Source organism: Peromyscus eremicus, chromosome 19 (genome assembly GCF_949786415.1).
Source record: "Peromyscus eremicus chromosome 19, PerEre_H2_v1, whole genome shotgun sequence".
Taxonomy (NCBI): Eukaryota; Metazoa; Chordata; class Mammalia; order Rodentia; family Cricetidae; genus Peromyscus; species Peromyscus eremicus.
This window is the reverse complement of record NC_081435.1, coordinates 28676125-28691925: the sequence shown is the minus strand read 5'-3', so window position 1 is coordinate 28691925 and position 15801 is coordinate 28676125. Positions and strand designations below refer to the sequence as shown.

The following is a 15801-nucleotide window of genomic DNA, read 5'->3' as shown; positions in this document are numbered from 1 at the left end:
ACCCAAGGGGCCGCACTGTCACCCTCGCCCCAAGCCCCTCTCCTGTCCTCCAGGGTGGACCGGCCACGTGTTTCTCTTGGAGACCCGGGAGGAGGCGCGGACCGGGAACAGCTGGAGGGAGCTCCACGCTGCCGTTTTAAAGCTGAAAGCTGCGTGTCTTGTTTTATTGGGAGGGCCAGAGGGGTCCCTGGAACCCAGAAGGCTGGGCAAGGCACCCAGCCTGGGGCAGCAAATGTCAAGATTCGGGGGAGGGGCCTCGGCGGGGAGCTTGGAAGCGGGCCCCCGAAGGGGGTGGAAGGAGAGGTCAGGAGTTTGGGGTAAGAAGAGGGCGGACTTCTCCAGCAACTTACTAGTCCATCTGCAACTTGCTTCTAAGCCTGCCTCCCCCCCCCCAGTACTATCCCCCACCCCCCAACCCCAGGCTTCCTTAATCACAATTTTTAAAGTGCAAAGAAATCCTGCTCGCTAGAGGTTTTGCATTCGGCGTGCAACTTCCTCCGAGTGTGAGCGCGCTGGCAGGCGGGGAGGGAGTGGTGGGGGTTGAACTTGGCAGGCGGCGCCTCCTGCTGCCGCCGCCGCCGCCTCTCAGACTCGGGGAAGAGGGTGGGGGGGACGGTCGGGGCGCGGGGGAGGGTGGGTTCTGCTTTGCAACTTCTCCCGGTGTGAGCGCGCGCACGGCTGCAGCAGACGGGGCCGCCCAGACGATGCGGGGGTGGGGGACCTGCCGGCACGCGAGTCCCCCCCCCCAGGGCTCACAGTACGTACGCAATGACCCTCTCCTCTGCCCTCCCCTCCCTAAGCTTCCCCCCCAGAGGGCGTGTCTGCCGTCCGGCCCCCCGAGAGCGGCCGCGGCGCTGCTGCACCGTTTCCGTGCCATCCCGGAGCCCCCTCCTCTGCTAGTGGGACACACTTCGCGCAACTCGGCGCTTGGCGGCCGCGGACCACCCCTGCGGCTCGGCCGGCTGCCTGTCACCCTTGGGGGCTCTGGCGGCGGACCCACGGGGCGGGTTCCCCCCTCGAGCGGTTCCAAGCCGCGGAGCTGGGCGGGGGCGGGCAGGAGACAGGGAGAAGAGAAACTAAAGAAACTCGCTTTCCCTCCCAGGCCAGGTCGGCACCCCGCTGCCGCACTTTTTCCTCTTTTTCCTCGGGTGGCGGAGGCGAAGCCGCGCTCGCCCGGTGCGGAGGCGATGCCTGGAGCGGTGGGCTGGCAGGCGCCGTCGGGGCCGGGCCCGGCGGGGCCCCGCACGCTGGGCGAGGGGGCGAGGGCGGCGGGCGCCCTTGCAGTTGCCGACAGTCGCCAACAGGTTGCACCGTTCCCCGCGGCCGCGGCGCGGCCCCTCGGGCGGGGAGCGGCCGGGGGTGGAGTGGGAGCGCGTGTATGCGAGTGTGTGTGCGCGCCGTGGCGCCGCCTCCGCCCGCCCCTCGCTCGGTCCCGCTCGCCTGCCGCGGCCGGGCGGCCCTTTCGCGTGTCCGCGCTCTCCTCCTCCCCCCCCCCCCCTTCCACCTCCGCCTCCTCCATTTTGCGAGCTCGAGTCAGTGCCTGGAGCCCGAGTCGCCGCCCGCCCGTCGGGGACGGATTCTAAGTGGGTGGAACGAGACGCCGCAGCCGGGCGGCGCGGCGCCGGGACGGGGGACGCGCGCGGGAGACGGGAGCGGCGCGGGGCTCGGCTTGTCAGCCGGGGACGGGCGACTTTCCGCGCTTAGGGGCTCTCCCCTCCCCCCATGGAGAAGAGGGGGCGACTGTTGACTTCCTTCTCCGTGACACGCGCTGCGCCTCCCGCGTCCGCACGCTGACTTGTTTACCCCGCTGCGGTGGGAGCCGCGGGCGGGCGGGCGGGCGAGCGAGCGAGCGAGCGAGCGCGCGGGTGCCGAGGTGAGCGGGGGCTGGGCAGCGGGGCGCCCGCGCCGAGGTGAGCCGGGCTGCTGGCGGCGCTCCCCGAGGGGCTCGGCAGCCGGGGCGGCGGGACTTGGCAAACTTTTGTCAGCCCGGGGTTGGAGGTGGAGGCTGGCGAGGGCAGGGTGACGGTGACGAAAGGGCCTCGGCGGTGACAGCGCCGGCGCTTCCTCTCCCCGCACCGCCATCCCTGGCCCGGCGCGCTGCCCCGCGGTGGAAGCCTCACGCGCCCCGGCGGGAGTCTGGCGTCCTTTTTGGTTTTGCTTTTGCCGCGAGCCCTCCGTTCTTCGCTGTCCTCGGGGACCGCCCGGACCCCCCGCTTTTCCCGGGGCGGGGAGGGGGGGGGAGGCAGAGCGGCGTCTGCGATCCGCAGGCTCCAGGGCGCGCGCGGCTGCGGGCTGCGGGCTTGTGGGGTGGACTCGGGGCTCGCAGCCTGCAGCCCAGACTTCGCCCGCCCGGCCTTATCTGCTAGAAGTGGGCGTGCCGCACAGAACTCAACAGGTCTGGACACATTTCTCCCTTCAACTCGCACCTTTCTCCCTCCTTCTCCCCCCACCCCACCCCACCCCCCGACGACTTGTGCACTAACTAGCTTTGGGGCACGATTTCGCGCCCGACTTTTCTGAGTGGTCCCTTTTTAGAAAGAGACCCTCCCTAGCCGCAGTTTTATTTTGTGCAGGGATTTTTGACAAGTGCTCCTTTGATGTTTGAGGTTGCAGGCTTGATCATTGCGGCCTTACCACTGAAACCCTTGGCATAGTTCGTGAGGACCAACTACTGCCCCAGGGTTATTTACAGTTTTAACTGGGGTATGCATGTCGCTTAAGGGAGCATCTCGTTTTTATGAAGTATTGTTATGGTTTCAGGCTTGAAAGGTAGCTGTCAAGAAAAAAAAAAGCGGGTGTGGAAATTCATTAGGGGCCATTTGCTATCTCGTGGCTAGAGATCCTTGTAGGATGCACAGGACCTGGGTGGGTTCTGAGAGAGAAACCACATACAGGGAAGATTCCTAGGGCAGGTTCCACCCTCTCCACCTTCCTTACATTCCCCTTTCAGTGAAGATGGTCATAGTTCTTACTGTCTTGGTACAGGAAAAGTTTACCCAAATATACTTACCGTAGTCTTTGCCAACCTCTTAAAACATTTTGTTTATTAATAATATACTAACGATCTGGAGAAATGCAGTTTAAGTAAGTGAAGATTGAAAACTGCAGAGAATTTTTTTTCTGAGCATTTTCTTGGATGGGTTTTACTTGAATTTATACGTGATTCCACAGTCCAGTTTTTCTATTTTCCCTAGTATCCCCATATTTGGAAAGAAAAAAATCTTAAATCTAGAGATAAAATATTTTGTATTGAGTGCATTAAGCAATTTTTAGAAAGAAATATAACTCAATTAATTTTGGTGTTAGGAGTTTGGTAAGTTCTGCTCTGTTTAACTATTTAAATAAGTTAAAACTGTTGTGAAGAAGCAGTACAAATTCTACTCTGCTTTTTAAAATATACATTTTAGGCTATATACAATATATATCATTTCTTATATCCAACGTTTGAAGGTTGAGGCTACTAAACAGGTACTTATAGTGGGAAATGAAGGTTAAAAAAGTAAGAGCATTTCCCTAGCCTATGACAAGATAAGAAGAACAGCGATGCTTGTTTTTTTTCAAATAAAATATGCATAATTCACCAGGAGGTTGTACCTTGAAAGGGTTAGATGTAGGGGGATTGGCACAAGATGGAATTGTGAATCATAAGGTACAAACAATTATAGGGTAGCATTTATCAAATGTTTTATGTGTTGGTTTCTAGAAAGGCAGTCACCACTGATAGAAAAGGGGTTGGAATTTTAAGGATCATGCTTTTTATTAAAAAAAAAAAGTGAGATACTTTGACATCAACTTGAACCTTTAGAATAATCACTGATAACAAATTACAATTCCTATGGTTGCCAAAGCTACACATGGAGTGAACAGGATAAACAGCCAAATTCAAATCAATTCAGGATAACTTTGTCCTTGCAAATGAGCTGCTTCGTGCATTTTAAATGGAGCACGCTGGATGGGAACAGGGGATATAGCTTGATTTTAGAAGATAGAAACTGTTCTTCTGATAATGGAGACTTTGATTTGGGAGTTACCTAAAGGGTTCATTTAATAGGCTGTCTCTCACTAATCGGATCAGAGATAATGTGATTTTATAGCTTATTATGCCCTCTCTCTCTCTCTCTCTCTCTCTTTTTTCTAGTTAATATTTGCCAATGGACTCCAAAGAATCCTTAGCTCCCCCTGGTAGAGAAGTCCCCAGCAGTTTACTTGTCCTGGAGAGGGGAAACGTGATGGACTTTCATAAAAGCCTAAGGGGAGGAGCTACTGTGAAGATTTCTGCATCTTTGTCCTCACTGGCTGCTGCTTCTCAGACAGATTCCAAGCAGCAGCAGCAGCAGCAGCGGCTTCTCCTTGATTTTCCAAAAGGCTCAACAAGCAATGCGCAGCAGCCTGACCTGTCCAAAGCCGTCTCACTGTCCATGGGCCTGTATATGGGGGAGACAGAAACAAAAGTGATGGGAAATGACTTGGGGTACCCACAGCAGGGCCAGATTAACCTTTCCTCTGGGGAAACAGACTTTCGGCTTCTGGAAGAAAGTATTGCAAACCTCAATAGGTCAACCAGTGTTCCAGAGAACCCCAAGAGCTCAGCATCTGCTACTGGGTGTGCTGCCCCTCCAGAAAAGGAGTTTCCCAAAACTCACTCTGATGCATCTTCAAAACAGCAAAATCTAAAAAGCCAGCCTGGCCTCAATGGTGGCAATGTGAAGCTATATACCACAGACCAAAGCACCTTTGACATCTTACAGGATTTGGAGTTTTCTGCTGGGTCCCCCGGTAAAGATACAAGTGAGAGTCCTTGGAGGTCAGACCTGTTGATAGACGAAAACTTGCTCTCTCCTTTGGCTGGAGACAATGATCCATTCCTTTTGGAAGGGGATGCAAATGAGGACTGTAAGCCTTTTGTTGTACCGGACACTAAACCTAAAATTAAGGATTCTGGAGATCCGATCTTACCAAGCACCAGCAGTGTGACGCTGCCCCAAGTGAAAACAGAAAAAGATGATTTCATTGAACTTTGCACCCCCGGGGTAATTAAGCAAGAGAAACTGGGCCCAGTTTATTGTCAGGCAAGCTTTTCTGGGACAAATATAATTGGTAATAAAATCTCTGCCATTTCTGTTCATGGTGTGAGTACCTCTGGAGGACAGATGTACCACTATGACATGAACGCAGCATCCCTTTCTGAACAGCAGGATCAGAAGCCTGTTTTTAATGTCATTCCACCAATTCCTGTTGGTTCTGAAAACTGGAATAGGTGCCAGGGATCTGGAGAGGATAACCTAGCTTCCTTGGGGACTATGAACTTCCCAGGTCGATCGGTGTTTTCTAATGGCTATTCAAGGTAAGTTAATGCCTTTCTGTTTCATCAGAATGATACGCTTAAGATAGTTTGATACATTTTCGAATCCGTTTATCAGATTGTGTTTTCTAGAGACTTGTATACTTTTTCAAATTACTGAGTAGAAATGGTCTTTTGAAAGTAGGCATGTTAGAAAATCTAAAGGACTCACCTGTACAAAAGCACTTTGGGTGTTCGGTTAAATAGTAATAGTTTCTCACTGGTCAGTATTGAAGATTTTATGTGAATACTTTAAGTCAGAATTGCTCAGTAACAAGTATCTTAAGAAAAGCTAACATGAAATCAAGAAAATATGATGTCTAGACATATAATATGTTTATTGTGCATATTAATTTAGCTGCTTTAGAATACATTATTAGAAGGAAATGCCTGCATAGTTAAAAGTGCTTTGCTATATGTGTCCTGTGTGAAGTGTTCCCTTTCAGGTAAAGGGTTAAGAATAGGAAGTAGTAAAACTGAGCCCTGTTATTCCCCCTGAACCTTCTGAGTTTTGAAATGGTTAAAGCAATGCAATGTGTAGTGACCTAGACCACACAGCCTAGAGTACACTAAAGCAGACAATTAGTGCCTGCTTCCCAGCCTCTTTAAGGAAGGAACTGGTGCATGTTGCTTTGAGATGGTCCTGCAGATACTCTGATAGGTAATTCATGATTAGAATTTTCAGGCTGCAGTTAGCAAGCATCATGTATGATTCTTCTTTTTTCTCAGTAAGGTAGACATAGACTGACATTTCTGTCTAACCTCACAAAGGTCCGTTAGAATAAAATCATTGAAAAAAAAAAACATGTAAGTTAAGATAAATGTACCAGTTGGCTTAGGTTCGTTACACTGTGCCCTCATCTTCAAGTCCCGTAAATGCTGGCTTGTATGTCTGTTTTGGGTGTGAAAGAAAAGAAAATGGATTGTAGTGATAGAAGGCTGACTAATCACTGGGGGTTTGTTTTGTTTTGTTTGGGAAGAAAACAAAGTCCTTTCTTTATGTAGTCTCATCAACTTTTTCTTAACTATTAGTGATTTTACTGTTCCTATTAACTAGTCCTTTGAGAAGATTTTACTTAAAGCTCCTACAAAGAATGTTTCCGATGTAGTCTTTCACTGAGCTACATCCTTATAACTCTTTACCAATCCTTGTCTCTGACGGTTATCCTGACATTGACATACAAAAAGGCATTGCTTTCCTCCATGTGTAGGAAGCTTATATTGGGGAAAATTAGATTTAGACTATGATATATTTTTCTAACTATAGCTTAAGAGGGAAAAAATCACCTTTGTTCTTGTTTAGCCTACGAGATGGGTAGTTACTCTGCACTGACTGTGAGTAGTGACGACTAATCTAGTACTCAAAAATTAGTTGTCTCCTATTTTGGAGAAAACATTTTGACTTTCCTTTCTGAATTAGGGGTTTAAGATATTTCCAACAAGGAAACTTAAATAGTTTCTTATTGCATAAACTGTGTTTTTCAAACGTTAAGAAATGTGCTGTATTTTAAATTTTCCAATCTTAAGTTTTTGACGATGGCTTTCATTTAGTTGACTTTCATAAAAGAGTAATTACAGTTGATTTGATTATCTATAGAGAGCTATTAAATTGATTTATAAGCATGTGATTATATAAGGAAAAACAATACATTTAGGAAATTCCTTGCCCTGAAAACCATCATAAAACTTTTCACTTCTTATTATAAGAAAAAATAATGTAACCAAAAATGAACTTGCATGCACTATGAGTTTTCATTAAGGCTTATAAAATCTGGGATATGAACAATAAGTCTCACCCTTAAATCGTTCAATAATTTTAGTGCTTTACCTTTTACACTTAATGACATATAAAATGTTCACGTTTGTTGAGCCTCTGTCTTTACAGAGGTAGGCAAAGCTATGATGATGTGGCACTTCAGAGGTTCTTCCATGTCCAGGAAGTGATTAATTTTATACTGACATCTGATTTGGATTTTAATCACTAGTGTCTTTTAGCACGGTAGAATACCCTAACGGGACATGGGCAATGCTTGAAAGTTTTACCGTTAGCACTGGGAACTGTGATAGCCCAGAACCAAGCTTCACCCAAATAAATTGGGACAATGTTTCCTTTCTGACCATTATTGAATTCTTCTATTGTTTCCAAGCAGCAGCCCTGGCAGAACTAAAATTGGTTGCTCTCTATATATGATGCATGGTGGTTGCCAAACATTAGCTATCATCAGTGACCCTGAGTCACCAGCCACTAAATCAACATGCTGAGGCAACAGCTTCATGGAATACTCTCTGACTTTAGATAGAAAAATAGTAGTGCCTCTAGTAACATCGCTTGCAAGTTTTTTTAAAAAGCATGCTTCCTAATTTGAATTTTTAAATAACTAAAATATTTCCCCCCAGAATGTTAATTAAAAACTACTTCATATTGTATTTCTGGATAAAGCAATTTCTACAACTCTAACAGTGCACCACGATATCAGGTTAGCACATTAAATTGTAAAGTTATGAATATCATGATTAAGATTTCCTGTTTTGTTTTTAAGGTTTAAGTTCATTGGTGGTAAAGGTTATTGATGCTCAGATCCATTCTTAGTAAAATGAACTTCCAATTTTAACAGTACACTTTAAAGTTCAGTGAGATTAACATAAGCATAATCGAAGCAGGCATGCTTCTGAATAATTTGATTTTCCCCTACCATGTTTCACCTCAGCATTAGATGGAGTACATCGCAGAAAATAACTGGAGAGAATTAAAGGGATTTCAGTGGAGTTAGAGCTTTTAGGGATACTGGTGAAATTTTTACAAGTTGACCCTTTCCTCAGAGGTAGATGGTTAGAGAAAAGAATAACGCAAGATGGACTTACAGACTGAGTCTTCCTGGAGTATAGGGTTATGGTAATGGGTATTTAATGACACTACTAAAACTTAAGTAGATTTAGACATCTCTCTTTATTGGTCATATCTGTGTCAAGTTTTATAAATGTAATAAAATTGAAAAATTGTAGGATCATGGGCTGAGTGAAACACAGCCCACGATCCTACAGCTCTCATTTTGCTTATTAATGTCAGGCTAGGTATTTTTCTGAGAAGGAGATGAAACATGAAGGAAAGAGTAAGTAGGCTTATTTGGGCCACAATTAGTCTTTTCTTTTGAAAGGTACTTGTTTACTGTTTTACCTTTTTCCCGCCTTCCGAAGATTCTGACAGTGGGTGTTCCAATGGTGTTTTGAGCTTACTGTTTCTTGAGATCCATTTATATAAAATGATTTCTGGATGTGATTTGCTTTTGAGCATATACTTATGTGCTTACATGTTGTTACCTTTATGGCAGAATCGTTTCCTCTTTTTAAAGATGAGTATGATTGATTTTATGAGAAATTTGAGCAATTGTGTACTCAGGTGTATCAATTTAGTATGGAATGACTAATACTGAAATGTGTAACAAGCCATTAGTCACCTCTTAATGAAATTCTTGTAATATTTCTTTGGCTAATCCCTGTATACTTTAATTGACAATTTAACTGTATTCATAATGTTATTTTGTTTTGTCTATTTCTGCTACAGATACTTTGACTATTTTCCATATATTATTAACGTTTATGAATTTTACGACTTGTTCTTAAATATACTTGGCACAAATGTAGATGAAATGCACGTTGTAGTAGATAAATTAGTAAGAAGGTAAAGATCACTTAAGGGCCTTTTGAGGTTTTGCTGAAGAGAGATTGTATCAAATGGTATCTTTTCCATGAGTGCCAATATGAAAAGACAGAGCTTCTAAATTCTCGGTGAGTTATGTAAGTCACAATGCACTCTAGCCTGGTTATATTGGGAAGCCTTCATTTATATTTCTGTTAGGTCTGGAGTGTATTTCTTCAAATACATTTTTTTCTTTCATGGTTGTACATATTTAATTATTATGAGTTTTCAGGACTCACTGTGTAAGTAAATTAAACGGGCATACTAGGTTCATGTTGGGCAGTATTTACTGTGCTGAGGCCATCGTGGTAATACTTTTGTCAAAAGTGACTGTTTAATAGAGTATAAATAGTTACCAAATTAATAAGCATTTGTCTATATTTCTGAGGTATGCAGAATATAAATTGGTGAATCCCATTGTATAAAGAATTTCTAAGGACTGTCTTATTGGATTAAGCTACAACCAGAAAAAAAAAAAATCAATCCTTGGTCTTCACAAAATAGATCAATGATTTCTTTCTCCAGCTTCATTCAGTCACCTGCTCTCCCTTTCTTCTACCTTGGTTTTGTATTTTCCAAGTTTTCCTAAGGGAAACTCAGCTTTGAAAATCAAATCTCTAAAGTGCTTGCTTCCTTCTTCTGAGTCATGTGATCATTTCTATGCTAAATGACATTTGGGTGTAACGTTTGATGATGTCTTTTTTATTTTACATACTAAATTTTTTTTATACATTACAAAGTTAATTGTAGTTAGTGGCTTCAACCTCCCCCCACTCCATGGGGAGGGACAAAGAGAGAAGTAACAGAGGCATGGAATGGGGGAGAAACTAGAATTTTAGGACAGTTCCACATACCAACCAGTTGGATCAACAATTAGTCTTCAGATGTTACAAAGGGGGGTCTCCCATCAGTACTAAAGTGACGCTTTAGTGGGAGAGGCGAAGGGGCAGAGTAACTAATGTTTCCAGTTAGGTTGTTTCTTGTGATGCTTCATTACCAAAATAAGGACAAAATTTACATCATACTTTTATATCTGCCAAGATTAATTTCATATTTGTCCCATTTTAATTTAAGCTGTTATTAAAGAAAATCTAATGATGTGAACTTAGTTAAAATAATCATGGTGCCTTTTATGTTGTTACAACCATTTCATATTTCATAGTGCACTTTACAAATAAATTATCAACTGACTGTGGAGTCCAACTCTTTCCATGGGTTATCTGTTTTGGTTTTGGGTTTTTTTTTTTTTTTTTGCTAGGATATTGAGTAAATTAGGCAAATATGCAACATAAATTATTGGATTCTGTAAGTACTAGATAGCCACTTAAACTATTTATATTGCAATAGAGTCCTTAAAACTAATTATTTTGAATGAAAACATGTCATCCCTTAATTTAACCTCTGAGCCAACTTAAATATTAGTAGCTTTTCTTGATTGAACTATGTGCTTAAACATACTTATTTAGAGTAACCCAGCTATTAATTTAAATACTTCAGAATACTTTTTTTACTTTAGCAATCTTCAACAAGATTTGTAGTTCCTGTAATGCAATGTGTTTAATAAGGTATCTTTTGTTTTATAATTTTTTCCATTCACATATGGGGGCATAATATACATACATATACATATATATGTATATATATGTGTGTGTGTAAGGAGAGGAGAAAGGTTGAATTACATGGCTTACATGTTTACACGTGACTTTCCCTCAAATTTTTATTTTTTGTTACTAATTTGAGAGTTTAATAAGTATACAGTTTTTGAAACTTATAGTTTATTATGTTTATTTTAAATAATAAATTAGCCTTTATTCTAGTTTATTTCATAAGTTTCCATAATAATATTTAGCCATGGCTATTATGAAAGTATGTTTGATAGCCAGATTTTGAAAGCTATTGTGAAATGATAGGCAGTGCAGTTCATAATTTGTTATTTCATGTTGGAGCAATGCAGTGACTTAGGAACTTATGACTGTCACATGAAGAGTAATGCTTTACTGGTTTGCTAGGGACACTTTTATGTTGTCATCATTTTATGTTTTGTTTTATAATTGGGAGTTCAGGCTTCCTTAATTTTAGTATGTGAGATTTGGTTTTTCCCCCTCTACATCCTTTCCCAATAATTTGATATAGGTGTTCAATAACAGTAATGATAGAGAAAAAAAAAAAAAAGACCTGGGTCCTAAGGCTAACCTGAACCAAGTACAAGACAAAAAAATGAACTTAGAGTTGTACTTTTATAAGATACAGGTTTGAAATGATACCCTTGATAGCACATAAAATGTAAATATTGTTATAGTTGGACTCAGGATGTAGGCCCTTGAGTTCTCAGAGCTTGTTTTGTGTGTTAGGTAAGAGATTATCTCTTCCCATTCCCTCATTTCCCATGAGAGCTTGAGCTCATGGCCAGGATTTAGGGAAAGACCACACACATCAGTAGATGTGCAGCCACCTGGAACCACCCTAGTGGCAGCTTTCTAAGCCGCAGCATCCAGGGCTCTTCTAGAGGTCTAAAAACAGTAAGTAATAGACATAATACTGACCGGTGACTTCCTAAAGGTCGCTGATCCTTTCTTTCCTATATATTTTCTCTGGTGATTGACACTTAATTATTTGGTAGCGCTGTGCTACATATACGATGCTGCAGTTCATGCTATCCACTTCTCATACATTCATCTCGTTTAATGTCTTAATTCTCTGACATTCTTTATTTTGCTTGTTATATTAATTTATTTTTCAAGGTTTTGCTTTGTCTTGTTGAAGGGGAGTACCTCCATCAGTAGCCCTTTTCCATGGATTTTATGTTAGGTATACCGTCTTAAATTTAGTAGCTATACTGATAACTTCAACCACATTATTGATAAACATAAGGCTGTTCCCTTTCTGGTTTTATTGTCTGATACTCAAAGTAATCATGTATGCAAAGATGGCATGTTATTAAGAAGCTTTCAGTTTTAGGAATCATAAATACCAACACTTTGTCTAGGTGCATAGATTTTGGGAGGACTACAAAACATGCTTAAAGACATCTACTAACTTTTTTCTTTGATGGTTAAAAAAAAGCTGCAATAAGGTCTGGAGAGAAGGCTCAGCAGTTAAGAGCACTTACTGCTCTTCCAGAGGACTTGAGTTCCATTCCCAGAATTTATATCATGCAGCTTACAACTACCTATAAGCCTAGTTTCCGTGGGATCCGTCACCTGTGGTATCTTCAGGCACCTTTACATGTGTGTAACCTACCTACATATGCATGCACATAATCAAAAATAAAATAATCTTTTAAAAAGAGTTTCACTAAAAACAAATTAAATATATACATATATGTATACACACATATACATCTATATGTGTGTGTGTTCACGTGTATTGCCAATTATGGGAAAAAATGGCAGTTTAAATTTATAGATATATTGTTATGAAACCTGAGTGTTACAGATAGAAATATTGAAATAGCTTAATTAGAACATTATGTGAAACATCTCATCTGGAATCCAGCTGAGTTTATGAAGGATAAAATATGAGAGTAGGATAGATATTTTTAAAATATTTTTCCTCCAAATAGAAAACCCAGAATGAATGTTTATTTGTAAGCCCCCACCCTGAGAGGCTGTATTGTTACTGTTCTTCTTTTGAATCCATCTTGAGACACCTTGTAAAGCAGACAGGGAGACCGAACTCATTAAACTGTAGTACTACATCGGTATTCTTAATCAGAAAACGTCTCTATTCCTTAGCTTGAAATGAAGTACTTTCAGAAATTGACCTGTCTCCGGTTATAACATTTGTTTCTGTTGGGGATTATTTAAAAGAGTTCACCTAGGGTGTTCTCCCTCGCTCCTCCTCCATGTTCCCCACCACTCCCTCTATAAGATAGGCTCTTATGGAGAAAAGGTGGCCCCCAGCTGTGCCTCAGCAGGCTTCACCATTCCAAGCTCATGCAGGTGCTTCTGTAGAATAGGCCATGCTTCACTGGTACTCCCTCGAGCAGGTGGTGCTCAGTGGGTAAGTCCTGGTTTGTGTTTTCTGTTAAGTTATAGAGGAATTTATGTAAACAGCTTACATATTTCTTTTTTAATGTAGTGCAGAAAAAGTAAAGATTACTTCTAAGCCTGATTTTTTTTTTCTCTCTCTCTCGTGTTTATTTTATGTTTGAGAAAGTAGGGCCTATCTTTGGCTTGGACTTGAAAGGAATTTGGTGATTGCAGATATGGAGTAAATACAGTATGAATTCCTCCAGTAATTTCCAAAGTACTTGAGGCCCTCATTCCAGCTCCTCCATGTCCTGGAGAACTAACCATTTGACAGTCACTATGGCAACAAGTGCACAAAAGTTATTTAAACCAATAAAATAGTCTGAGTTACAGGTTCAATATGAAATTCAAATATTTTTTACTTTTATTCTTCAAAATCTAAAAAGGGAACTTGTGCTTTTACTGACCGCTATTTAAGAACTCAACAATTTTCATCTCAAGTCTTACTGTTATTTATTTTTCTGTTTATTGTTGACAAAAATGTTAAGATGAGTAGATCCTGGCCTTTGAAATCATGACACATGCCGGACCATTCAGGTAGCATGTCTGTTGTGTAACCATTGTGTTAGGACTGAGATTGTTTTCAAGAGAACTTCTTTATTGAGAATGGTCTAAGAACTTTTTTATAACTATATGTAAAACAAGCTAGTTTCTTAAATACTTACTATTCTTCCTGAAAACTTGATGTCAGTTTTCAGTGGCCAAGAAAGAGGGACAAAGAGCCATCATTGTGATGTAGCAGATGACACAGTATTAAAGTCTCTGGGCACTACAGTTTAATATAATCTATAGGAGAAATGTTAAAGAAGAGGAAAAATATGCATAGAATTCCTAGTCTGACTTACTGAGGACAAATGATCATTTAATAAATAGTGTCTGTAGCAGGAATCTTAAAAGTTCTTATTAATAAAAATAAAACCTAAGGCCAGTTATTATGGTGAATGCTGGAAGATCAGAGAAGCAGAACAAGCCACAGCTTCCTCACCTCGACAGTTCCTCAGCTGATCCAGTTTCCTCAGACTGGAAGCTTCTGTGTCCTCATCAGCTGAGGTCTGTATAGACAGGCAGTGACGAGGAGGTCATGTGGTTGGGTTTACAACCAATGAGAAGGCAGAACAGAAAGTCAATAAAAGGACAGACACACAGGAAGCAGGCCTCTTTCTGATAGGAAGGACCACAGCGACAGCTAAGGGTAAGAAAGGCGGTTTTAAGTCTCAGCTCTCAGCTACTGCTCTGACCTCTTGGGCTTTTAACTCTGCAATTGGCTCTGTGTTTCTTATTTAACAAGACGGTTACATCTACAAGTGTCATTAAACAGAGCCATGTTGCTCTAATACAACCACAAACATGTTCAAAAGAGAAAATAAAGAAACCAAAAGGAAAAGTTAGAAAGCCACGAAAAAAAGAACATGAACATTTTAAATTTCTGTCTGGTGAGTGGCTGTTTGATTTCTGTATGCCTAAGCTTCTGCATGGGCGCTGGGACATCTGTAAGAGGCCTGGTGATGTCATTATGTTGGCAAAAGGAAGAGCTCCAAAGACGTATTACAGGAAGCAAATTCTTGAGGGCGGTATCTACTAGAAGATCACAGGGGTCTTCCCATTGCACTTGAACGGTAAATACCTGTAGAGCCGGGCACTAGGCACCAACATGCAGCTCGAAGGAAGACAGCGATCACAGCCTGCTGGAGAACAGAGTGGGGACCTTGGAACCTGCTCCACCTTCCTCCCAATTTACTTTTTAAGTGTTTACCTGAAGAAGGCTTAGTCCCTTCATGGGAGAAGGAGTGAGTGAAGGCAACTGTGTGGATGAATGGGAAGCGCGAGCCCATTCAGCTATTTGGAATAAGAGAAATAAGAGAAAGTGTGCTAGGAAAAGGATGAAAACTGGAAAGAGTGATCTCTTTGTTAGGACAGACTTAAGTCACCATGGGATAAAGTAGTATGACCACACTGTTACCCTCACACTGTGCAGTACAAGAACAGGGTGATCATTGCAGCCTCAGACTGCCGTTCCTAGTTTAAGCCTGAATTTCCTAGACCACGTGGGATATCTCTGTATTCCCTAGAGGAATATGGTTGTCTTTCTAGGTCTCCTGGCACATGATCTGGGCCTGGAGAAGTCTTGTCTGAAATATTTTCCCCAAATATCCACATACTTCCCTGTCCCCTTTTATTTAGGTCACACTTAGATATCACTTGCAGAAGAGAGACCTCTGTCTCTGTCTGAAACTGTAACATCTTTCTTTTAAACATTCTTTCCTTCCCTTTGACATACTTAGGAATCTTTAAGTCCTCTCTATTATAAGCTTGCTCCACTCCTATATCCCAGCGTCTAGAAGAGTGTAGGACATCGGAAGTCCTGAACAAATATATGCTGCGTATGTGAATAAGAAACTTGGCATAGAAAAAAAGTCAGTCTTAAGACAGAATGATGCAAATAGAGTATACATCAGTAAACTATGTTTAATTGTTATCAGTCACTAAATTTACTCTAAAGCTTTAAATTGGATTGATTCTTGCAGTTTCTTAGAAGAACTCAGATACATTCATTATTTAACAAATTAGGGCAATCAAAGCTTATAAATGTTTTTGAGGGTGTTTGTTTGGCTGGTTGCTTTTTTTTCCCCCACTATATAACCTGCCACAGAACTTTACAGTTATTATTCTCTGAAATTTTCATAAATGTATGTGATGTATCTTAATCCTATCTGCCCCCACTCCCTGTGTCT

General features: G+C 42.2%; 1 protein-coding gene across 1 annotated transcript in view; it reads left to right on the top strand.

Moving 5' to 3' along the window:
* Nucleotides 1-651: 651 nt before the first annotated feature.
* Nr3c1 (nuclear receptor subfamily 3 group C member 1) overlaps nt 652-15801 on the top strand; it is a 101334-nt gene continuing 86184 nt past the window's right edge. The window contains exons 1-2 of the mRNA XM_059246563.1: nt 652-757; nt 4139-5344. Coding sequence (XP_059102546.1) covers nt 4152-5344 — 1193 coding nt within the window. The 5' untranslated portion in view covers nt 652-757; nt 4139-4151. The remainder of the gene's footprint in view (nt 758-4138; nt 5345-15801) is intronic.